General features: G+C 53.6%; 1 protein-coding gene across 6 annotated transcripts in view; it reads left to right on the top strand.

Moving 5' to 3' along the window:
- Positions 1 to 25,000, top strand: part of PDE4A (phosphodiesterase 4A) — a 55,729-nt gene that overhangs the window by 26,492 nt on the left and 4,237 nt on the right. For 4 of the 6 annotated variants that reach the window (XM_025366160.1, XM_025366159.1, XM_025366161.1 and 1 more), the window contains 13 exons: positions 4,974 to 5,165; positions 7,682 to 7,718; positions 7,934 to 8,004; positions 9,462 to 9,511; positions 9,688 to 9,800; positions 13,670 to 13,763; positions 16,720 to 16,943; positions 18,222 to 18,320; positions 18,417 to 18,581; positions 20,905 to 21,004; positions 21,350 to 21,504; positions 21,708 to 21,830; positions 23,634 to 23,816. In XM_025366160.1, the coding sequence (XP_025221945.1) occupies positions 4,974 to 5,165; positions 7,682 to 7,718; positions 7,934 to 8,004; positions 9,462 to 9,511; positions 9,688 to 9,800; positions 13,670 to 13,763; positions 16,720 to 16,943; positions 18,222 to 18,320; positions 18,417 to 18,581; positions 20,905 to 21,004; positions 21,350 to 21,504; positions 21,708 to 21,830; positions 23,634 to 23,816 (1,606 nt within the window). Of the gene's footprint in view, positions 1 to 4,973; positions 5,166 to 7,681; positions 7,719 to 7,933; positions 8,009 to 9,461; positions 9,512 to 9,687; positions 9,801 to 11,782; positions 12,174 to 13,669; positions 13,764 to 16,719; positions 16,944 to 18,221; positions 18,321 to 18,416; positions 18,582 to 20,904; positions 21,005 to 21,349; positions 21,505 to 21,707; positions 21,831 to 23,633; positions 23,817 to 25,000 lie in introns of those variants that run through there. The other 2 variants (XM_025366164.1, XM_025366165.1) reach the window with 2 other exon arrangements.

Consider the following 25,000-nt stretch of genomic DNA (forward strand, 5'->3'; position numbering starts at 1 on the left):
AAAAAAAAAAAAAAAAAAAAAAAAAAAAAAAAACATAAATAAATAAAATAAATAAAAAACAGAATATATAGTGAATCCTTAAAACTCAATAATCAGGAGACAAACAACTGGAAAGGGAGGGTTTCTGTCCTCTCTACAGCTGTGTTCTTGTCATTGTATTTCCATTCCAGCCACACCAGCAAAAAAGTCATATCCTGGGGCCGGGCGCGGTGGCTCACGCCTGTAATCCCAGCACTTTGGGAGGCCGAGACGGGTGGATCACGAGGTCAGGAGATCGAGACCATCCTGGCTAACACGGTGAAACCCCGTCTCTACTAAAAAAAAATACAAAAAACTAGCCGGGCGAAGTGGCGGGCGCCTGTGGTCCCAGCTACTCGGGAGGCTGAGGCAGGAGAATGGCGTAAACCCGGGAGGCGGAGCTTGCAGTGAGCTGAGATCCGGCCACTGCACTCCAGCCTGGGCGACAGAGCCAGACTCAGTCTCAAAAAAAAAAAAAAAAGTCATATCCTGCCTCAGGGCCTTTGCACTTGCAGTTCCCTCTGCCTGGTTTGATTTTTCCTTCTTCCTACCTCCTGACTCGTGGCTGGCTCCTTCTCATCCTTCAGGCCTTTCCGGGATGTCACTTCTTCAGAGAGGCCCGTCCCAACCCCAGCATGGTGCAATCTAGTTCACGTAGCCATTATTCATATGTTCAATGATTCACTCGATGAACTTTTTTTTTTTTTTTGAGATGGAGTCTCGCTCTGTCTCCCAGGCTGGAGTGCAGTGGTGCCATCTCGAGTGCTAATTTTTTGTATTTTTAGTAGAGATGGGGTCTCACCGTGTTAGCCAGGATGGTCTTGATCTCCTAACCTCCTAATCCGCCCGCTTCGGCCTCCCAAAGTGTTGGGATTGGATTATAGGCGTGAGCCACCGCACCCGGCTAATTTATATATTTTTTATTTTTATTTTATGTTTTATTTATTTTATTTTTTTTTGAGACAGAGTCTCGCTCTGTCGCCCAGGCTGGAGTGCAGTGGCCGGATCTCAGCTCACTGCAAGCTCCGCCTCCCGGGTTTACACCATTCTCCTGCCTCAGCCTCCCGAGTAGCTGGGACTACAGATGCCTGCCACCCCGCCCAGCTAATTTTTTGTATTTTTTAGTAGAGACGGAGTTTCACCGTGTTAGCCAGGATGGTCTCTCCTGACCTCGTGATCCGCCCGTCTTGGCCTCCCAAAGTGCTGGGATTACAGGCTTGAGCCACTGCGCCCGGCCTTTTTATTTTTATTTTTTCTGAGACGGAGTCCCTCTCTGTTGCCCAGGCTAGAGTGCAGTGGTGCAATCTCGGCTGATTGTATCCTCTGCCTCCCAGGTTCATGCAATTCTCCTGCCTCAGCCTCCCCAGTAGCTGGGACTACAGGTGTGCTTCACCACGCCCAGCTAATTTTTTGTAGTTTTAGTAGAGACAGGGTTTCACCAAGTGGACCAGGCTGGTCTTGAACTCCTGACCTCAGGTGATCCACCCACCTCAGCCTCCCAAAGTGTTGGGATTACAGGCGTGAGCCACCATGCTCAGCTCAATAAACATTTACTAGGCATTTACAGTGTGCCAGGCCATCTCCTCAGCCCTGGAGACAGAGCGAACAAAGTAGACAAAAATCCCTGCTCTAGCCAGGCATGGTGGCTCATGCCTGTGTTCCCAGCACTTTGGGAGACCAAGACAGGAAGATCCCTCAAGCCCAGGAGTTCGAGTCCAGTCTGGGCAACATAGTGAGATCCCCCCCGCCAAGTCTCTACAAAAAAATTAGCCGTGGGCTGGGCGCAGTGGCTCATACCTGTAATTGTAGCACTTTGGGAGGCCAAGGTGAGCGCATTGCTTGAACCCAGGTGTTCCAGACCAACCTGGACAACATGGCGAGAGCCCCATCTCTACAAAAAATAACAAAATTTATCTGGGGGTGGTGGCATGTACCTGTAGACCCAGCTGCTTGGGAGGCTGAGGTGGGAGGATCTCTTAAGCCAGGGAGGTGGAGGTTGCATTGAGCTGAGATTGTGCCATTGCACTCCAGCCTGGGCAACAGAATGAGACCCTGTCTCATCAAAAAAAAAAAAAAAAAAAAAATCAGCTGAGCTTTCTGGTATACACCTGTAGTCCCAGCTACTTGGGAGACTGAGGTGGAGGATAGCTTGAGCCCAGGAGATTGAGGCTGCAGTGAGCTGTGATTGCCCTACAGGATTCCGGCCTGGGCGATAGAGCAAGACTTTGTCTCAGGAAAACACCAGGCTAGGTGCGGTGGCTCATGCTTGTGTTCCCAGCACTTTGGGAGGCCGAGGTGGGTGGATTACTTGAGGTCTGGAGTTCAAGACCAGTGAACATGGTAAAATCCTGTCTCTACTAAAAATACAAAAATTAGCCAGGTGTGTTGGCAGGTGCCTGTAATCCCAGCTACTTGGGAGGCTGAGGCAGGAGAATTGCTTGAACCCAAGAGGTGGAGGTTGCAATGAGCCAAGATCCCACCACCGCACTCCAATCTGGGTGACAGAGCAAGACTGTCTCAAAAAAAAAAAAAAAAAGATGAATTAAATATGTTTATGTCAAGTAAGTAGCGTGATTTTACTTTGTGTGTGTGTGTTTTAAGGAAGAGAAATGGAAAGTATTGGGCCAGGCACGGTGGCTCACGCCTGTAATCACAGCATTTTGTGAGGCCGAGGTGGGCGGATCATCTGAGGCTGGGAGTTTGAGACCAGCCTGACCAACATGGAGAAACCCCATCTCTACTGAAAACACAAAATAGGCTGGGCGCCGTGGATCACTCCTGTAATCCCAGCACTTTGGGAGGCCAAGGCAGGTGGATCACCTGAGGTCGGGAGTTCAAAACGAGCCTGACCAACACGGTGAAACCCTGTCTCTACTAAAAATACAAAATTAGCCAGGTGTGGTGGTGCATGCCTGTAATCCCAGCTACTAGGGAGGCTGAGGCAGGAGAATCGCTTGAACCCAGGAGGCGGAGGTTGCGGTGAACCGAGATTGCACCATTGCACTCCACCCTGGGCAACAAGAGTGAAACTCTGTCTCGAAAAAAGAAAAAATATGTTATGTTTAAAATTTTAGCTGGGTTGGTCAGGGGAGGCGTCTCTGTGGCGGTGACATTTGAGCAGAGGCCTGAAGGTGGGAAGGAGGAGCCACTGCAAATCTGGGCTGGAGAAACAGCCTGTGCAAAGCCCTGAGGCAGGACTGTGTCTGAGTCTTTTGTGTTTTTTTTTTTTTTTTTTTTTTTTGAGATGGAGTCTTGCTCTGTTGCCCAGGCTGGAATGCAGTGGCGATATCTCGGCCCTGACTGCAACCTCCACCTCCTGGGCTCAAGCGATTCTCCTACCTCAGCCTCCCAAGTAGCTGGGATTACAGGCACCCACCACCACACCTGGCTAATTTTTGTATTTTCATTAGAGATGGGGTTTTGCCGTGTTAGCCAGGCTGGTCAAGAACTCCTGACCTCTAGTGATCCGCCCACCTCGGCCTCCCAAAGTGCTGGGATTACAGGCGTGAGCCACCTCGCCTGGCCTGTGTGAGATTTTTAGGGAATAGTGAGGAGGCCATTGTGGCTGGAGCAGAATTAGTGAGGGGGGAAGGGGAAGTCATGGGACAGGACCTGTGAGCTGCAGTGAGGACTTTGGATTTTGCCCAGAGTAAGGTGGGATCCATAGAAGGTTCTGAGCAGAGGTAGGACTTAACCTCATTCAGGTGTTTCCAAGCTCCCCCTGGCAGCCATTGAAGAAAGATTAGGGGTTGAAAACAGGACGGGGGTACCAGGGCAGAGGTGAATGCAACCAGTCCTGCTAGGGATGAGGGGAGCTGGCCAAGGAGTGGGTGAGAAGTAGACAGATTCTGGACAGATTCTGGCAGCAAGGCTGATTTGAGGTGCAAAGGAAAGAGTGAATGATCCCATAAATTTTGACCTTGGGGTGTCCCCACCACAGTAGTGGGGACGGGTGCACCGGTGCACACCGGCGCGCAACAAGTTTCATCTTTGCCATTCTGTGTCTCCCATCTCTTTTAGGGTATCAGTCTTTCTTCTTTTTTTTTTTTTTTTTTTTTTTTGAGACGGGAGTCTCGCTCTGTCGCCCAGGCTGGAATGCAGTGGCGCAATCTCGGCTCACTGCAAGCTCTGCCTTTGAGTTCACGCCATTCTCCTGCCTCAGCCTCCCGAGTAGCTGAGGCATCTGTCTTTCTTTAACATCCTCCACTTGGTTGGGCGCAATGACCCAGGCCTGTAATCCCATCACTTTGGGAGGCCAAGGAGGGAGGATCACATGAGGCCAGGAGTTTGAGACCAGCCTGGCCGACATGGTGGAACTCCGTCTCTACTAAAAAGACAAAAATTAGCCAGGCGTGGTGGTGCGTGTCTGTAATCCCAGCTACTCAGGAGGCTGAGGCACAAGAACCACTTAAATTCAGGAGGTGGAGGTTGCAGTGAGCCAAGATCGTGCCACTGCACTACTCCAGCCTGGGCCACAGAGCGAGACCATGTCTCAAAAAAAAAAAAAAATTCTCCACCTGAATCTTTGCCAGGAATTCCCTTGGTCTCCTCATTCCCTCCCACCCCTTTTTTCCTTCGAGACGGTGTCTTGTTCTGTCACCCAGGCTGGAGTGCGGTGGCGCGATCTTGGCTCACTGCAACCTCCACTTCCTAGGTTCAAGCGATTCTCATGCCTCAGCCTCCCGAGTAACTGGGATTACAGACACCTGCCACCATGCCTGGCTAATTTTTGTATTTTCAGTGGAGACAGGGTTTCATCATGTTGGCTAGTCTGGTCTTGAACTCCCGACCTCAAGTGATCTGCCCCCCGCCTTGGCCTCCCAAAGTGCTGGGATTACAGGCGTTACAGGCGTGAGGCGTGAGGCATGAGCCACCACGGCTGGCCTCCTCATTCCTCTTAACCTCCGTCACAGCGTTTCAGCTTCCTGACCCCTCTTCTCACCTATCCCCTGCAGCTTCGAGGCAGAGAATGGGCCGACACCACCTCCTGGCCGCAGCCCCCTGGACTCGCAGGCGAGCCCAGGACTCGTGCTACATGCCGGGGCGGCCACCAGCCAGCGCCGGGAGTCCTTCTTGTACCGCTCGGACAGCGACTATGACATGTCACCCAAGACCATGTCCCGGAACTCATCGGTCACCAGCGAGGCGTGAGCATCCCCCTGCCCACTTGCCAGTTCCCCCAGGCCTGGTCCTGCTGGAAGCTGCCCTTCCCAGCAAGGAGTCGGGGGGCACCCACCCCTATCCTGCTCAACACCCCTAACCTGTCCTCCCCAGTGAAGGGTAAGCAGCCCCCTGCCTCTCCTATAAAGGACTCAGTTCCTCTTTTTTTTTTTTTTTTTTTTGACAGAGTCTCTCTCTGTTGTCCAGGCTGGAGTGCAGAGGTGCGATCTCAGCTCACTGCAACCTCCGTCTCCCGGGTTCAAGTGATTCTCCTGCCTCAGCCTCCCCAGTAGCTGGGATTACAGGCACCCGCAATCATGCCTGGCTAATTTTGTATTTTTAGTAGAGATAGCGTTTCACTATGTTGGCCAGGCTGGTCTCAAACTCCTGACCTCAGGTGATTCGCCTGCTTTGGCCTCCCAGAGTGCTGGGATTACAGGTGTGAGCCACCGCGCCCGGCCTCAGTTCCTTTTTTTTGTTTTGTTTTGTTTTTTTTTGTTTTGAGACGGAGTCTCGCTCTGTGGCCCAGGCTGGAGTGCAGTGGCCGGATCTCAGCTCACTGCAAGCTCCGCCTCCTGGGTTTACGCCATTCTCCTGCCTCAGCCTCCCGAGTAGCTGAGACTACAGGTGCCCGCCACCTCGCCCGGCTAGTTTTTTGTATTTTTTTTGGTAGAGACGGGGTTTCACCGTGTTAGCCAGGATGGTCTCGATCTCCTGACCTCGTGATCCACCCGTCTCGGCCTCCCAAAGTGCTGGGATTACAGGCTTGAGCCACCGCGCCCGGCCCTCAGCCACCGCGCCCGGCCCTCAGTTCCTTTTTTAAAAAATATATTAAAATAGTGATCGGGTCTCACTATGTTGCCTAGACTGGTCTCAAACTCCTGGGCTCAAGTGATCCTCCCACCTCAGCCTCCCAAAGTGCTGGGATTGCAGGCATGAGCCACCCCGCCTGCCCTCAGGCAGGCGTTATAAAATAACATTTTATAGTGTGTCCAGCCAGAAAGGTGTGAGTGTCCACCCACTGCGTCCTCCCACAGTGTGTGCATCTCACCTGACCCACCCCCCGCCCTTCCCCGAGGTTTTCCTGAGCTAACCCCTCTTATCGTGACACTTGTTGAGGTGTGAGCTCCCCTTGAACCTGCTCTGCCTCTTCCTCTCTCACTGGGTTCCTCCAGGCCTTGCCCCCAGCCATTGCTGTGCACACCTCAGCCCCCTTGGCCCCCTTCCTGTTCACTGCTCCCTCATCAAGCCCCGCCCTTGCAACATACTCACCTCAGGTCAGGCTTGGAAGCTCACACTCATAATCCTAGCATGTTTGGAGGCTGAGGCAGAAGGATTGCTTGAACTCAGGAGTCTGAGACCAGCCTGGCCAACATAGCAAGACTTCATCTCTTTTTTTTTTTTTTTTTTTTTTTTTTTTTTGAGACGGAGTCTTGCTCTGTCGCCCAAGCTAGAGTGCAGTGGCGCGATCCTGGCTCACTGCAAGCTCCGCCTCCCAGGTTCACGCCATTCTCCTGCCCCAGCCTCCCGAGTAGCTGGGACTACAGGCGCCCGCCACCTCGCCCGGCTCATTTTTTGTATTTTTAGTAGAGACAGGGTTTCACCGTGGTCTCGATCTCCTGACCTTGTGATTCGCCCGCCTCGGCCTCCCAAAGTGCTGGGATTACAGGCGTGAGCCACCGCGCCCGGCCTCTTTTTTTGTTTTTGAGATGAAATCTCACTCTATTACCAGGCTGGAGTGCAGTGGCACAGTCTTGGCTCACTGCAACCTCTGCCTCCCGGGTTCAAGCGATTCTCCTGCCTCAGCCTCCCAAGTAGCTGAGACTATAGGCATGCATCACGATGCCCAGCTAATTTTTGTATTTTTAGTAGAGACAGGGTTTTACCATGTTGGCCAGGATAAGATGTCATCTCTTTAAAATAAAAAATAAATTAAAAGGTCAGGCACGGTGGCTCATGCCTGTAATCCCAGCACTTTGGGAGGCCAAAGTGGGCAGATCGTTCCAGGCCAGGAGTTTGAGACCATACTGGCCAGCATGGTGAAACCCCGTCTCTACTAAAAATACAAAAATTAGTGGGGCAAGATGACACATGCCTGTGATCCCAGCTTCTTGGGAGGCTGAGACAGGAGAATCGCTTGAACCTGGGAGGCGGAGGTTGCAATGAGCTGAGATCACGCCACCACACTCCAGCCTGGGTGACAGAGTGAGACTCTGTCTAAAAAAAAAAAAAAAAATCCCAACCATATTCACCTCTCCCCTCTTCCCTTTTCCACTTTGTCTCTTCTCCCCCGACCTACCTGAGCCACCCTCCTTGACTGCCATTTCTTCCACCATCAGCTCTGGACACATGTCCACCCTTATGCAGGACAAGTGTTCTTTCCCTAGGTCCCACAGAGTCCCTTCCCTCCCGCTCAGCCTCCCTGGGTCCAGCCTCACAGGGCATCTACCCCAGAGAGTTGATACTCTGCGGACCCCTGACCTGCCTCTGTCCTCAATCACAGGCACGCTGAAGACCTCATCGTAACACCGTTTGCTCAGGTGAGACCTCTTCCCAAATGGTTAAGGAAAGAAGGAGATCCAATGCTCCGCCACACTTGGGGACAGGGCCCAGCCCCACCGCCCCTCTGGGGAGACCCCCTCCCAAATGGTTAAGGAGAGAAGGGGCTCCAATGCTCTGCCACACTTGGGGACAGGGCCCAGCCCCGCTGCCTCTCTGGGGGGACCCCAGTCCTCACTGTCGCTCCCCATCCCAGGTGCTGGCCAGCCTCCGGAGCGTCCGTAGCAACTTCTCACTCCTGACCAATGTGCCCGTTCCCACTAACAAGTAAGTGAAGGCTGGGCTGCAACAGCTGTGATCATAAGGTGAAGCATACCCAGGTTCTGCTCTCAGTGCTGCTGTGTGACCTCGGGTAGGCAGGTGACCTCTCTGAACCTCTGTTCGGACAACAGCTCCCAGAGAGCCAGAGAGCCATTGCAGCTCAGGCACCTAAGACACAAAGGTGTTTTTGTTGTTGTTGTTTTTTGTTTGTTTGCTTGTTTTGAGATCAAGTCTCACTCTGTCACCCAGGCTGGAGTGCAGTGGCGTGATCTCGGCTCACTGCAACCTCTGCCTCCCGGGTTCAAGTGATTCTCCTGCCTCAGCCTCCCGGGTAGCTGGGATTACAGGCATGCGCCACCACACCGGGCTAATTTTTGTATTTTTAGTAGACATGGGGTTTTACCACGTTGGCCAGGCTGGTCTCAAACTCCTGGCCTCAGGTGATCCACCTGCCTCAGCCTCCCAAAGTGCTAGGATTACAGGTGTGAGCCACCGCGCCCAGCCCAGAGGTTTTTATAAATAAAGATTTAGGGGTCTGGATGCATGGTGGTGAGGCCACAGCCACAGTCCCCAGGCCCACCCTGGGCCTTGACACCAAGTTGCTGGGCAAATGGCATTCCGTGGTGCTTCTGTTGCCCCTCTGTAAAGTGATGATCACAGCCAAGCGTGCTGGCTCATGCCCATAATCCCAGCACTTTGGGAGGTCAAGGCAGGAGGATCACTTGAATTCAGGAGTTCAAGACCAGCCTGGGGGAAACAAAATAAGACCCTGTTTCTACAAACAAACAAACAAACAAACAAAAAATTAGCCCAGCATGGTGGCATGTGCCTGTGGTTCCCACCTACACAGGAGGCTAAGGCAGGAGGATCATTTTGAGCCCAGGAGATTGAGGCTGCAGTGAGCCGTATTCCCACTACTGTACTCCTGCCTCAGTGACCGAACAAGACCCTGGTTCAAAAAATAAATAGAGTGGGGATTGCAATGCCTCCTTTAGATAACTGCTGTGAGGAGAGATGATGTCTAGAAAGTGCTAGAATATTACTCTGCACGTAGTAAGGGCAGAATACGTAGGAGTGGATCTTCATTGTTTTAGGGCAAGAGATGTGGCTGAGAGCTGCCAGTCCTTCTAGGGGTGGGAGATAGAGACATCTTTAGGGGCTTGGAGGATCTGTGGGGAGTTAGTCAAGAGAGCAGAGATCTTGGAAACCCAGGACCTGATCTTAAAGCAGATCAGCCACGTGGTCTTGAAGAAGCTGTTTCACCTCCTTGAGCCTCAGTTTCCACATCTATACAATGGATTTTTCTGGGGCTCATTGAGGCTGCAGGCAGAGTACATGGCAGCGTCCCTAGGACACGGCGAGCATTCAGACAAATGAAAATTGGCACTGTTCATGGAAAGCGGGAGGCAGGGACCTGGTGGGGGGACCCAGGCTGACGTTGGAGCCCCATTTTTTTTTTGCAGGCGGTCCCCGCTGGGCGGCCCCACCCCTGTCTGCAAGGCCACGCTGTCAGGTAGCTAAGCCCAGAGGGGTGGGAAAGGGCCCCTCTTGCTGCCCCAGTGGGGGTCCCTCAGCCCCTTCCCCATCCAGCAGTCCACTCACCTGGTGAACCCCTTCACCGCGGGCTGGGGCCTCTGGGCTTCTGCCTACAGACCTTCTCAGTCACTACCCTGGCTGCCCCTTCCTTAGAAGAAACGTGTCAGCAGTTGGCCCGGGAGACGCTGGAAGAGCTGGACTGGTGTCTGGAGCAGCTGGAGACCATGCAAACTTACCGCTCTGTCAGCGAGATGGCCTCGCACAAGGTGTGCAGGTGGTGGGCAGAACCCCTGGGCGGGGCTGGTGGGGGCGGGGCCAGTGGGTAGAGCCGACCACTGGATGCGAGCAGTGGGCGTGGCCTGCAGATGGAGCCAGCCACTAGGTTGTGCCTGTGGGAGGAGATAGCTACTGGGTGTGGCTGATTAGGGCAGAGCCACACCTGGGCGGGGTCTGGTGGAGATGGGCCCTAAGGGTGGAGCCAACTACTAGGTTGGGCCTGTAGGCGAGGCCTACTATTGGGCGTGGCTCATGAGGGTGGGGCCAATCTCTGGGTAGGGCCTATGGTATGGGGTCAGTCCCTGGGTGGGGCCAATCCCTGGACGGCAGCTTCAAGGCTTGAAGCTCCTGTCGATTCTGACTTTCCCCAGGGCTGGAAGAGCCTGGTGTGTGTTGTGGGGTGGGGTGTGTCCGTCTGGTTGTGCATATATCAATAGGTGACCGTTTCCGTTGGGGGGGTTTATGCTTTTATGGTCTGCAGAGGTGTATCTGTGGCTGTAGGTCTGTGTAGCTGCTGGTCTATTGGCTACGCATTTGCAGTGCTCGTGTGTTGGCAATAGATTCTGAAGAGTGGCACGCCAGTGTGTACCTGTGGAGGGTGTATAGGTGTGCACGGGTGATTATGCAGAGCTATAGGTGTGTGGGGCTCTGCCAGAGGGGTTCGCATGTCTGCAGGAGACAGTTGGACCAGATGGGAAACTGAATGTGTGGCTCTATGTGTTTGCGAATGTGTGTGTGTTTGCAGGGCTGCAGGGGTGACTGCAAGGCTCCCATGTACAGTGGTGCAGACCGTGCACTGCACAACTCCAACGGACACCATTCAGGAAGCGGGCAGTATGTGTGAATGATGCTTCCTGGAGTTGGAGAGAGTGGTAGCAGCCCTTGTGGGCGGGTGTCTATCAAGAAATGATCTGTAGGTGTGAGTGTCTTTGTTGGGGGGTGCTTACAGCAGTGGGTGGAGGCTTGTATGGGAACATACCAGTCCGAGGGCGATTGTGTCCCTGAGGGTGGATCAAGCATCTGAAATGTAGCTGTGTCTCTGGATATGGGTCTGAGGGTGTTTCTGCAATGGTGTGCGTGTGTGTGTGTGTGTGTGTATTTCTGCATCTGTGAGTGTATTTCCTTATGGATTTGTTGGGGTATGTTTGTGTCCAAGGACAGTGGATATTTGCAATGGTTGGAAAGTGTGTCTGTGGGTGTGTTTAGTGTATGTCTGTAAGTGTGGCTGGCTGGGGAGGCCAAGGCAGGCGGATCACCTGAGGTTGGGAGTTAGAGACATGGAGAAACCCCATCTCTTCTAAAAATACAGAATTAGCCGGGTGTGGTGGATGGTGCCTGTAATCCCAGCTACTGGGGAGGCTGAGACAGGAGAATCGCTTGAACCCAGAAGGCAGAGGTTGCAGTGAGCCAAGGTCGTGCCATTGCACTCCAGCCTGGGCAACAAGAGTGAAACTCCATCTCAAAAAAAAAAAAAAAAAAAATTGTGGCTGGCATCTCGGTGTCTGTCCCTAGGTGTGGGTCTGGATGTAGGTCTGGATGTGGGTCTGTGCCCTTGGATGGGGTGTGTCTGAAGGCATTTGCTATATGCTTAGCTGTGCACCTGTATATGTGTTGGATATCAGAGTTGTGACTGTCTCCGGGTTTGTGTGTGTGTGTGTGTGTGTTGTGCTATAAGTGTACAACAGAAAGCATTTGGGTATCTGTGTGTATTCAAGTGTCAAGTGCCTGGATGTGTGTGGGTGTCCCTGGAAGGTGTGTCTCAGGGTGTTTGTACGTTTGTGAGTGTAAAGTGGGTGTGTGTTTCTATCTCTGGGTGTGTCCATGGAGGGGATGGGTCCTGATATGGACAGCCCACCTAAGTTCTGGCTGAGGCCCATGGTCTCCGATGCCCCTTTAACGCCCCCCCACCCCCAGCACCACCTGACATCCCATGCAGCCTGCCAGTGCTGCAGTGAGCACACACGCACACACACGGGTGCACACACAGAGCTCCGCAGCCTCCTCCTGGGACCCTTGCCCTGCCCCCCTCCCATGGGCACGGACCCCCCACCGCCTCCACCCACCGCCACGGGGGGGCCCATTGGGGCCCAGGGCTAGCAGACCATGTAACCAGTGCTGCCGCCGGGAGCGCGGAGGGGAAGGGAGCCCCCAGCCCTGCTGGGCCGGCCCAGGCCCCTCCGCGGCTCCCCCTTCCACTACCCACCTGCCCGGCACCCCCTCCCCGGTGGTTATTAACCCCGGGACTCCCCAAGCCCAGCCTCTGTGTGCAGCAGCCCCAGGCGGGCTAAGTCTCCAAGATGCCCTTGGTGGATTTCTTCTGCGAGACCTGCTCCAAGCCGTGGCTGGTGGGCTGGTGGGACCAGGTAGGAGGGTGCAGGGTAGTGGGTGGGTAGGCATCCCAGCGAGCTGGGCCCCTGGTGTGGGCTTGTGTGTGAAGCTGTGCACGTGTGTGGCCTGGAGATGAAGCCTTGTGACTGTCTCTGTGTGTGGCCCAGGGCTGGGCGTGGATGGCGGGCAGCTGGGGGTGTGTGACTCTCCCTGGGGGTGGACTGCAGGTCCCTCACTGGGTGTGACTGTGTCAGTGCCTGGATGTGTGTGTGTGTCTGCGATGGTGTGTGTCTGCCTGAGTGTAGGCTTGTTTGCCTGGGTCACAGTGTGGCCCTGTCTAAGATCATCTAGCTCTGACTGTGGTGTTGTGTGTAGGGCTGTGTGTCTGAGCCCAGAGCTGCCTGATATTTTGGGGACATGTGACCCCAAGTGTCAGCAACTGTCTTATTTTGCATGCCCTTTGATCTGTGTGTCTGGGTTGTGTGACGCTGTGTAGGACTGAGAGCCTGTGATTGTGTGTGTGGTTGTGTGATATTTTGTGGGTCCATCTTGTGTGGATGTGTGTGTCTCTGTACCCAGGGTCTCTGGGTGGCACTGGGAAGAGGGAGCTCCCTGTCCCAGCATGGGCCATGCAGGCTCACCCCTCCTGCCAAGTGTCCCTCCTGCTTCCCTGGACAGAGTCTGCTCCTGTTTTTGGGGTGCTGTGGCAGAGCTTGGGGGTGGGGAGCCAATGCCCTTTCTCCTCTGTGTACAATGTCACAGCAGAGGCCTGTGCAGAGTGGCATGGGGGGACCAGGAGGGGTCTCCAAGCCCGATTTTGGGTATACTCTGTTCATCCGTGCATCTATCCACCTCTCTGGGGTTGGGGGAGAGGGGGCTAGGATGGGAACCCCCCTCCCCCTCCCCTGGGTGATCAAACTGGGATTTCCTCAGCTCACCATTCTCCCCAGCCCCGGCCAAACCTTTTTGTCCCCCAGACCTTGGTTACCACGTTCCCTTTTTCCAAACTGTTCTGGGGGCCAGGAGCCAGGACCCCCAGGATTGGGGTCCATGTCTGGGAAGACTTGGGTCGGGGGCAGCTCTGGGAAGGCAAGGGTTAAGGGGCCTCCGGCTTGCCCCCCTTTTCCCCAGCTCAGCAGCTGGTTGGAGGGGGAGTTGCTAAGGAGACTCCCATCGCCATGGCGACGGGATTCTCCTGCTTCCCCATTGGTTCCCTGTTAGGCAGGAGCCCCTCCCTTCCACAGGTGCCCCTGTGGCTCCTCCTTGGGGGAAATGGGGAGGGGAGCCCCTCTTTGCTCAGGCAGGGAGAGTTATGCTGATCATGATTCCCCAAACCTGGGCACCTCCATCCAGAGCTGGGAGAAGAGGAAGGGCTGACCCCACCCCCCAGCAGTCTTATAGGGCCTCTGTTGGCTGAGCAGAAAAATAGGAGGGACTCATGGGGTCTTTAGGCGTTCTTGGGAAGGACTGACACCCTCCCCACCACTGTGCTTCCCCCATCATTTCTTCCTTGTTGACTTCTTTACCTTAGTTCAAGAGGATGTTGAACCGTGAACTCACACACCTGTCAGAAATGAGCAGGTCGGGAAACCAGGTCTCAGAGTACATTTCCACAACATTCCTGGGTGAGTGAGGGGAAGTACATGGGATTGGAGGGGGGACACTTGGGGTAGACAGGGGTCTGCCTCTGACCCTGGGTCCTGTTGGTCACATTTTCCTAGGGACTCGGACTCTCAACTCCCCAAAGGTCAAAGTCACCCTATCCAACAGCCCTCACATTCCTGATGCCTTCAAACTCTGTGAGACCCCCAACTTCTATAGAACCCAATATTTGAAATCATCCGTGAGCTGAAAACCCTTCTAAACTTTAAAAAGCCTCCAAGCGCCGGGCACGGTGGCTCAAGCCTGTTATCCTAACACTTTGGGAGGCTGAGGCGGGCGGATCACTTTACATCAGCAGTTTGAGACCCACCTGGCCAACATGGCGAAACCCCATCTCTACTAAAATACAAAAAATTAGCCAGGCATGGTGGCGGGTGCCTGTAATCCCAGCAACTCAGGAGGCTCAGGCAGGAGAATCACTTGAACCCAGCGGGTGGAGGTTGCAGTGAGCCGAGATCACTCCATTGAACTCCAGCCTAGGCAACAAGAGTGAAATTCTGCCTCAAAAAAACCCAAAAAACAAAAACAAAACAAAACAAAAAAACATTAGCTGGGCATGGTGGTGTGTGCCTGTAATCTCAGCTACTTGGGAGGCTGAGGCAAGAGAATCACTTGAACCCAGGAGGCAGAGGTTGCAGTGAGCCAAGATCATGCCACTGCATTCCAGCCTGGGCAGTAGGGTTGAGACTCCATCTTAAAACAAACAAACAAAAACGTCTTTGTTTTAGACACTCACTTGAACCCAGGAGGCAGAGGTTGCAGTGAGCCGAGTTCACGCCGCTGCTGCACTCCAGCCTGGGCGACAGAGTGAGACTCTGTCTCAAAAAATAAACCAAAAAAAGCCTCCTAGCTGGAAAGCCTCCCAAACTGAGTAGAACCCCAAATTCAGTAGAATTTCCAAACTTGGATTGACTCCCTTCCAAACTCAAGAGAGATGCCCAAACTCAGTAGAGTTCTCAAACTTAAGGGAAGTTCTGTGCTTCCGAGTCCACAAAAGGCCTCCAAACTTTAGCAAACCTCCAAACTGAAAAACCCCCCAAATTCAATAAGATCTCCAAACTTGGCATGACCCCCCCAATTCAGTAGACTCCCAAAATTTTAGAACCCTAATCTCTAGAAGATTATCAAGCTTAAGAACCTGTAAGAGGCAGGAAGAGGCAGCTCATGCCTGTAATCCCAGGACTTTGGGGGGCTGAGGCAAGAGGATCGCGTGAGCCCAGGAGTTCAAGACCAGCCTGGGCAACATAGTGAGAACCTGTCTCTGCAAAAAAATTAAAAACTAGGCCGGGCACAGTGGCTCACACCTGTAATCCCAGCACTTTGGAAGGCCAAGGTGGGCAGATCACGAGGTCAGGAGTTCAAGAACAGCTTGACCAACATGGTAAAACACTGTCTCTACTAAAAATACAAAAATTAGCTGGGCATGTTGGCGCATGCCTGTAATCTCAGGTACTCAGGAGGCCGAGGCAGGAGAATTGCTTGAACCTAGGAGGTGGAGGCTGCAGTGAGCTGAGATTGCGTCACTGCACTCCAGCCTGGGTGACAGAGTGAGACTACATCTAAAATAATAATAATAATAATAAAATAAAAAATTAGACATAGTGGTGTGTGCCTGTGGTCCCAGCTACTTGGGAGGCTGAGGCAGGAGGATCACTTGAGCCCAGGAGTTCGAGGCTGCAGTGAGACATGATTGTGCTACTGCACTCCAGCCTGAGCGACAGAGCTGAGATTCTGTCTCAAAAAAACAAACACCTGTAGGATTCCCAATTCAGTGGAACCCCAAATGCACCAGAATACCCCAGATTCACTGGAACCCTTAAGTTCATGGGTTCCTCAAAATGCTCAAGCTAAAGATGTCCCCCCAAACTCAAGATAATTTAATCCTCGCAGTTTATCACCACACCCCAAAGGCCCCCAAATTCAGGAACCGCCCAGACAAGCTCAAGAAAAGTGTTGGGGCTGGGCGCGGTGGCTTATGCCTCTAATCCCAACATGTTGGGAGGCCAAGGCAGGCGGATCACTTGAGGTCAGGAGTTCAAGACCAGCCTGGCCACAATGATGAAACCGCATCTGTACTAAAAATATAAAAATTAGCCAGGCGTGGTAGCGGGCGCCTGTCATCCCAGCTACTCGGGAGGCTGAGACAGGAGAATTGCTTGAACCTGGGAGGTGGAGGCTGCAGTGAGCCAGAGATTGTGCCACTGCACTCCAGCCTGGGCAACAGAGGTAGACTCTGTCTCAAGAAAAAAAGTGTTCAGAGTTTCCAGTGCTCCCATCAGTGATGGTGGGGTGTGTCTCTGAGTTCTGAGGATCCACCCAATGGGAGCATAGCATGCAAATGACCCGTATTAGGCCCTGTCATTGACTAGCTAGCTCCAGGTCACAATGGGTGACCTTGGGGAAGCTCTGGGAGCCCCTGAAAGCTCAGGAAAAGGGCTCCTGGGGCTGTCCCCTAGGCAGGCTGGTGCCAAGGTGGGTGGGGGGAGGCAGGGACATGGAGCCAGAGACCACCCTTCCCTCTCTCTTCCCAGCGATGCCACCCCCTGCACCAGGACTCTTGGCCCCCATGCTAGGGTCTTCCCCACCCAAAAAGGTTCCCTGGGTTTTCGGGGTAGGCAGCGGCTCTCCCTGGCGTCCCCACCTCACTTCCTGACTTCCCATGCCACTCTCCATCCAAATCTGATGATCAGACTGGGGCCATCCCAGAGCCCTGGGCCCCTACTCCAGCCCACCACCTCCCAGATGATTTCCCACATCCCGTCTGGTTTCCTGACTCTGAGTAGCCAACGGCATCACAACTGGAAGGGTTCTGCCCTTTCGGGTGAGCCTTCCCCGTACGTGGTAGAGGGCTGAAGGATAAGGGAGCCTCCAGGGGTGGAGGGGGTGTTCACACTTGTTCCCGCTTCCCATCTTCTGCAGACAAACAGAATGAAGTGGAGATCCCGTCACCCACGATGAAGGAACGAGAAAAACAGCAAGCGCCGCGACCAAGACCGTCCCAGCCGCCCCCGCCCCCTGTACCACACTTACAGCCCATGTCCCAAATCACAGGGGTGAAAAAGTTGATGCATAGTAACAGCCTGAACAACTCTAACATTCCCCGATTTGGGGTGAAGACCGATCAAGAAGAGCTCCTGGCCCAAGTGGGTGGGGGCTCAGTAGGGGCAGGGCTGGAGGGGGTGGTCTCCTGGGACCCCGAGAAAGACTGGGCGTTGGGTTATGTCTTAGGCCAGGTTTCCTAGAAGCAGAGCCTAAGGTGAGGGTTTGAGCCCATCTTGAGGCAAGCATGCTGGCGCTTTGTACCTCTGTATCATTCATTGCCAGGGGTGGACGTATCACCTCTTCCACGTAGCTCCTGTTGGGACTAGTCAAAGTGGGCAGCTGTGAGTCTTAGCAGGCAACACTCCCAGCTGCAGGGGGATTGGCGTACAGACCAGTAACACTGATCCAGACTGCACCCCCATAGTGTCCCCAACGGTCCGGACCCGGATTTCACTCCTAGCTCTTCCAGGAGACAGTGGCAGTGGAAGTGATCCGTCTTTGGTGGCTCACTCAGCCGAGGCTCATTGTAACCCTCTTTGAGCCACCTCCTCCAGTGAATCTTCCGTTCAGTCACCTGGTGTTTAGTTATTTATTTATATTTATTTATTTATTTTGAGATGGAGTCTTGCTGTGTCGCCCAGGCTGGAGTACAGTAGCATGATCTCGGCTCACAGCAACCTCCACCTCCCTGGGTTCAAGCGATTCTCCTGCCTCACCCTCCTGAGTAGCTGGGACTAAAGGCATGTGCCACCACACCTGGCTAATTTTTGTATTTTTAGTAGAAATGGGGTTTCACCATGTTGACCAGGCTGGTCTCAAACTCCTGGCCTCAAGTGATCCACCTGCCTTAGCCTCACAAAGCGCTGGGATTACAAGCTTGAGCCACTGCACCCGGCCAACTGGTGTTTATTAAGCAGCTACTATGTGCTGGCTGTTTTCTGGATTCTGGAGAGGCATAGAAAATAAGCCCTTCTTCCTTTCTCCTCTGCGGCTCGTGAACAGCTTAGCTAAGAGGCTGAGCTGTGCTGGGGGCCTGTCGTGCTGGGTTCCCATCCTAGCTTTGCCACTTATGAGCTGCATGATCTTGGAAAAGTCACATTGCTTCTCTGAGTCTTGGTGCCTTCACCTGCCAAATGAGATCAAGTACTTAGAGCAATACTTGGCAGATCATAAGTGCTCAAAAGACAGTGGCTGTGATTGCTTTCGTTATTTTGCAGCCCAGTAGGACGAGGGCAGTACATTCTGTGCTGTTGAACCTGTCACCCACTGGGTGAGCAATAATGGTGCTTCCTTCAGACCAAGGCTTCAAACTCCTAGGAAATATTCTCCAGGGCCCTGAGTCTTACAGGCTACTGACCTCTGGCCTCCATCTCCACCAGGAACTGGAGAACCTGAACAAGTGGGGCCTAAACATCTTTTGCGTGTCAGATTACGCCGGAGGCCGCTCGCTCACCTGCATCATGTACATGATATTCCAGGTGATGGGGACAGCTGGGAGTGGGCCCGGGTGAGGGGCTCAGAGTGGCACGCTGGGGGCCAGCAGAGGTCACCACCCTGCCCCTGCCTGCTCTCAGGAGCGGGACCTGCTGAAGAAATTCCGCATCCCTGTGGACACGATGGTGACATACATGCTGACGCTGGAGGATCACTACCACGCTGACGTAGCCTACCATAACAGCCTGCACGCTGCCGACGTACTGCAGTCCACCCACGTACTGCTGGCCACGCCTGCGCTAGATGTGAGTGACTGCCCTGTCTCCCCGTCCCCGTCTGTCTTTGTGACTGCCTCTTCAGGCTCCCGTGTGTCTCTCTGACCCTGGTACTCTGACCTCCATCTCTTTTTGACCCTGTTTCTCTCTTTTTTTTTTTTTTTTGAGACAGAGTCTCGCTCTGCCGCCCAGGCTAGAGTGCAGTGGCACGATCCCAGCTCACTGCAACCTCTGTCTCCCGGGTTCAAGCGATTCTCCTCCCTCAGCCTCCTGTGTAGCTGGGATTACAGGCACCCACCACCATGCCTGGCTAAGTTTTTAAAAATATTTTTAGTGGAGACAGGGTTTCGCCAAGTTGGACAGACTGGTCTCAAACTCCTGACCTGCCTTGGCCTCCCAAAGTGCTGGGAGTACAGGCGTGAGCCACTGTGCCTGGCCAAAAATCTTATTTATTTAAAAAAAAAAAAAAAAAAATGTTTTAGGCCAGGTGCGGTGGCTCACACCTGCAATCCCAGCACTTTGGGAGGCCAAGATGGGTGGATCACCTGAGGTCAGGAGTTCGAGACCCGCCTGACCAACATGGTGAAACCCCGTCTCTACTAAAAATACAAAAATTAGCCGGGCGCGGTAGGGCACGCCTGTAATCCCAGCTACTCCAGAGGCTGAGGCAGGAAATCGCTGGAACCCAGTAGGTGCAGGTTGCAGTGAGCCAAGATCGCGCCACTGCACTCCAGCCTGGGCAACAAAGCGAGACTCCTTCTCAAAAAAAAAAAAAAAAAAAAATTGGGGAGGTCAGGCAAGGTGACTCACACCTGTAATCCCTGCACTTTGGGAGGCCAATGCAGGTGAATCACCTGAGGTCAGAAATGGCCAACGTGGTGAAACCCTGTCTCTACAAGAAATATTTTAAAAATTAGCCGGGCGTGGTGGTGGGCGCCTGTAATCCCAGCTACTTGGGAGGCTGAAACAGGAGAGTCGCTTGAACCCAGGATGGGGAAATTGCAGTGAGCCAAGATCGTGCCACTGCATTCCAACCTGGGCGACAAGAGCAGAACTCTGTCTCAAAAAAAAAAAAAAAAAAAAAAAAAAAAAAGGCGGGGGGCGNTTAGTAGAGACGGGGTTTCACTGTGTTAGCCAGGATGGTCTCGATCTCCTGACCTCGTGATCCGCCCGTCTCGGCCTCCCAAAGTGCTGGGATTACAGGCTTGAGCCACCGCGCCCGGCCAAAGGTAACTTTTCAAAGACTAAGAAAGCAGCGACAGAAACTTTGAAACATAAGACCTGTTTGTTATTCAGACAGTTAAGAATCAAAGTTTTCACTGAGACAAAACTGAAACGATGAAGGGCCATGTCATGGGCGATCATAAACACCCATAAACACCCTGCAACCCAGTGCTGTGTAACCCACAGTTTTTAGGTCAGTTCTCTAAAAAGGGCTCAATAACGTGGGCTGCGGTATTCTATCATTAGGTCGCATGCACCTTGCAAGGTTAAGCGATCACACCGGGGCCCTCCCCGTGGGTGATGAACGTGGGTGTTTTCCTCTGCCCAGCGGTGCTGAGGAGACGTGGTTCAACAGTGCCTTGCCTGACCTCAACCTCCGTCAGTCCTGGCATACCTTCTCTCGCCCTCTGTCTGTACTTAGCGCAGGAGAGTCTTTCTGTGATACATGTGCAGGTCTCTGATTTCACTATCTAATGATATTAGGAATATGATTAAAAGTGATATCGGGCTGGGCACGGTGGCTCACACAGGTAACCCCAGCACTTTGGGGGGCCAAGGTGGGCGGATCACTTGAGACCAGGAGTTCCAGACTAGCCTGGGCAATATCGCAAGACCGCGTCTCTACAAAAAAAAAAAAATTAAGGCCGGGCGCAGTGGCTCAAGCCTGTAATCCCAGCACTTTGGGAGGCCGAGACGGGCGGATCACGAGGTCAGGAGATCGAGACCATCCTGGCGAACACGGTGAAACCCCGTCTCTACTAAAAAAAAATACAAAAAACTAGCCGGGCGCGGTGGCGGGCGCTTGTAGTCCCAGCTACTCGGGAAGGCTGAGGCAGGAGAATGGCGTAAACCCGGGACGCGGAGCTTGCAGTGAGCTGAGATCCAGCCACTGCACTCCAGCCTGGGCGACAGAGCGAGACTCCGTCTCAAAAAAAAAAAAAAAAAAAAAAAAATTAAATTTGAGACAGGGTCTCGCTAAGTTGCCCAGGATGGCCTTGAACTTCTGGCCTTGAAATCCTAGGCTCAAGTGATCCTCCCATCTCAGCCTCCTAAGTAGCTGAGAGTACAGGCACTCACCACCATGCATGGCTTCAACTCTGTTATTCTAACGTCCGTCTCTCTCTCCCAGGCAGTGTTCACGGACCTGGAGATTCTCGCCGCCCTCTTCGCGGCTGCCATACACGATGTAGATCACCCTGGGGTCTCCAACCAGTTCCTCATCAACACCAGTGAGTGGCCCTCGCCCGGGACGGGGTTTGCTGAGTTGGAGGCGGGGCTGGCGAGGCTTGGGGCGGAACTGACTAGGCTGGAGGCGGGGCTGGCGGGGCTGGCGGGGCAGGCTTGGGGCGGAACTGACTAGGCTGGAGGCGGGGCTGGCGGGGCTCGGGGCGGGGCTGGCGGGGCTGGGGGTGGGGCTTGCTGGACTGGAAAGGTGATGGCCGGGCTGGGGTAGTTGACTGGGCTGGAGGCGAGTCCAGACTGAGAAGGGGTTAGCTAGTTGGGGGCGGAGTTGGCCCTTCTGCGGTTGGGGCTGCACACGTGGGCCCTCCCCTGACCTCCGGGCTGGGCTGCAGATTCGGAGCTGGCGCTCATGTACAACGATGAGTCGGTGCTCGAGAATCACCACCTGGCCGTGGGCTTCAAGCTGCTGCAGGAGGACAACTGCGACATCTTCCAGAACCTCAGCAAGCGCCAGCGGCAGAGCCTACGCAAGATGGTCATCGACATGGTGGGCGGGGCTGGGGTGGGACGGAGCGGGAAAGGAAGCCTTGGAATCGAGGGCTTTGGGGAGGAGTGGGTCTGAGTCCCAGAGGAACCCTCAACCTGGACAGAGCGGGCGGCTTCTACCTGGTGAAAACTTCGGATGCCTGGATCAGTCTGGTGGGCTGATCAGTCTGGTCAGCAGCCCCAGTGACTCCCCCTTGCCCGCAGGTGCTGGCCACGGACATGTCCAAGCACATGACCCTCCTGGCTGACCTGAAGACCATGGTGGAGACCAAGAAAGTGACCAGCTCGGGGGTCCTGCTGCTGGATAACTACTCCGACCGCATCCAGGTGCGCCCACGCCCCATCATCTAAGGAGGCGGGACACTCCCCCAGCCCCACCTTTAGGTCTGGGTAGCTAGCTGCCCCTTCCTCAGCTTCTTTCTCCCATGTGGCCCATCTTCCTGTCTTTTTCGTTTTTCTTCTTCTTTTTTTTCTTTTGAGTCGGAGTCTTAGTTTTGTCGCCCAGGCTGGAGTGCCATGGCGCGATCTTGGCTCACTGCAACCTCTGCCTCCCAGGTTCAAGTGATTCTCCTGCCTCAGCCTCTGGAGTAGCTGGGATCACAGGCATGTGCCACCATGCCCAGCTAATTTTGTACTTTTAGTAGAGAAAGGGTTTCTCCATGTTGGTCAGGCTGGTCTTCAACTCCCCACCTCAGGTGATTCCCCACCCCCCCACACCCCGCCTCAGCCTCCCAAAGTGTTGGGTTTACAGGTGTGAGCCACTGCACCCCACCCTCTTTTTTAAAATTTATTTTTATTTACTTTGTGTGTTTAAAGGAGAGCTAGGATCTCACTATGTCACCAGGCTGGTCTCAAACTCCTGAACTGAAGTGATCCTTCTGTCTTGGCCTGCCAAAGTGCTGGGATAGCTGGCGTGAGCCACCACACCTGACCTCTTTCTTTTTCTGTCTGTTCCCTTCTCCATCTTCACTTTCCAATCCCATCTCTCCTTCCCGTCTCTCCCACCATTTCCTCCCATTTCCCCTAATTCTTCCTGTCTTCTCATCAACCCCTTCCAGGTCCCCCGTCCCTCTCCCTCACCATCTTCTCCATCTTCTCTTCCCTCACCCTCCTTCTGACTCCCCCCATATTTTCTCTATCTTCCACATACCTCTCCCTGCTACCTCCTCTGTTCTCTCTTCTCCCCACTTCCTCTCCCCACTCCCCACACCCTCCCTCCCCAGGTGGGAGATAAGAAAGCCTAAGAGGCTTGGTTTGGTGGCTCACGCCTATAATCTCAACTACTCTGGAGGCTGAGGCAGGAGGACTGTTTGAGGCCAGAGGTTTGAGACCAGCCAGAGCAACATTGCAAGATCCGCTTTCCTCTCCTCTCCTCTCCTCTCCTCTCCTTCTCTTTCTTCTTTTCTGTTTTTGTTTGTTTGTTTGTTTGTTTGAGACCAGGTCTCTCTGTCACCCAGGCTGGAGTGCACAGACCTTGGTTCCCTGCAAACTCCACCTCCTGGGCTCAAGCAATTCTCCTGCCTCAGCCTGTACAGTAGCTAGGATTACAGGTGCCTACCACCAGACCTGGCTAATTTTTGTATTTTTAGTAGAGACAGGGTTTCGCCATGTTGGCCCGGACAATCTCAAACTCCTGACCTCAAGTGATTTGCCCACCTTGGCCTTCCAAAGTGCTGGGATTACAGGCGTGAGCCACAGCGCCCGGCCCCATTTCTTTTTCTTTCTTTCTTTCTTTTTTCTTTTTTTTTTTTTTTTTCCTGAAACGGAGTCTCCCTCTGTCACCCAGGCTGGAGGGCAGTGGCACAATCTTGGCTCACGCAACCTCCGCCTCTTGGGTTCAAGCAATTCTCCTGCCTCAGCCCCACTATAGCTGGGATTGCAGGCATGCGCCACCATGCCTGGCTAATTTTTTTGTATTTTTAGTAGAGACAGGGTTTCACCATGGTGGCCAGGCTGGTCTTGAACTCCTGATCTCATGATCCACCTGCCTCAGCCTCCCAAAGTGCTGAGATTACAGGTGTGAGCCACTGCGCCCGGCCCCCATTTCTTAAAAAAGAAAGAATGCCTGAGGTCTCAGACTGGGACAGAGGCATAGCCTCTGAAGATTCCCTGTGCCCCAACCCCATGCAGGTCCTCCGGAACATGGTGCATTGCGCAGACCTCAGCAACCCCACCAAGCCGCTGGAGCTGTACCGCCAGTGGACGGACCGCATCATGGCCGAGTTCTTCCAGCAGGGTGACCGTGAGCGCGAGCGTGGCATGGAAATCAGCCCCATGTGTGACAAGCACACTGCCTCCGTGGAGAAGTCTCAGGTACAGGCTCGGGACATTGATGTACGGGGACAGGGTGGGTCTCCCCAGCCCATCTTGGCCTGAAGTGCTGAGGCCCAGGAGCTCCTCCCCTGCCTTTCCACAATGCCAAGTTTTCCTGTTTTTTGTTTTGTTTTGGTTTGGTTTTGAGACAGTCTTTATTGCCCAGGCTGGAGTATAATGGTGCAATCTCGGCTCACTGCAACCTCCGCCTCCCAGGTTCAAGTGATTCTCCTGCCTCAGCCTCCCGAGTAGCTGGAATTACAGGCACGCACCACCATGCCCGGCTGATTTTTGTATTTTTAGTAGAGATGGGGTTTCACCCTGTTGGCCAGGCTGGTCTCAAACTACTAACCTTGTGATCCACCCGCCTCGGTCTCCCAAAATGCTGGGATTACAAGCGTGAGCCGCCGTGCCCAGCCTCCTGTTTGTTTTTCTTTTATTTATGTTCTATTTATTTATTTTGAGACCAGGTCTTGCACTGTTGCCCAGGGTGGTGTGCAGTGGTGTGATGATAGCTCACTGCAGCCTTGAATTCCTGGGCTCAAGCAATCCTCCTGCCTCAGCCTCCAGAGTAGCTGGGACTACAGGTGCACACCACCACACCTGGCTAATTTAAAAAATTTTTTCATCGAGATAGGGGCTTGCTATGTTGCCAGTCTTGTCTTGAACTCCTGGGCTCAAACCTTGACTTCCCAAAGTGCTGGGATATGGGGTGAGTCACCATACCCGGCCTTGTTTTCATTTTTCTTTTTCTTTTCTTTCTGAGACAGGGTCTCATTCTGCCACCCAGGCTGGAGTTCAGGGGTGTGATCTCGGCTCACTGCAACCTCCACCTCCTGGGCTAAAGTGATCCTCCACCCCCGCCTCCAGAGTAGCTGGGACTACAGGCATGCACCACCATACTCGGCTAATTTTTGTATTTTTCATGGAGACGGGGTTTTGCCATGTTGCCCAGGCTGGTCTCCAACTCCTGGGCTCACTCAATCTGCCTGCCTCAGCCTCCCAAAGTGCTGGGATTACAGGAGTGAGCCACCCTGCCTGGTCCCTCTCCACTTTATATCCTCCCTGGTGAAACCCAACCAACTGAGTTTGATGTCTCTGCCCTTCCAGACCTGGGTTTCTAGGCCTCAGCACTGTTGACATTTGGGTGATCATTTTTTGTGCTAGAAGCTGCCCTGGGTATT

This window comes from Theropithecus gelada, chromosome 19 (assembly GCF_003255815.1).
Source record: "Theropithecus gelada isolate Dixy chromosome 19, Tgel_1.0, whole genome shotgun sequence".
Classification (NCBI taxonomy): Eukaryota; Metazoa; Chordata; class Mammalia; order Primates; family Cercopithecidae; genus Theropithecus; species Theropithecus gelada.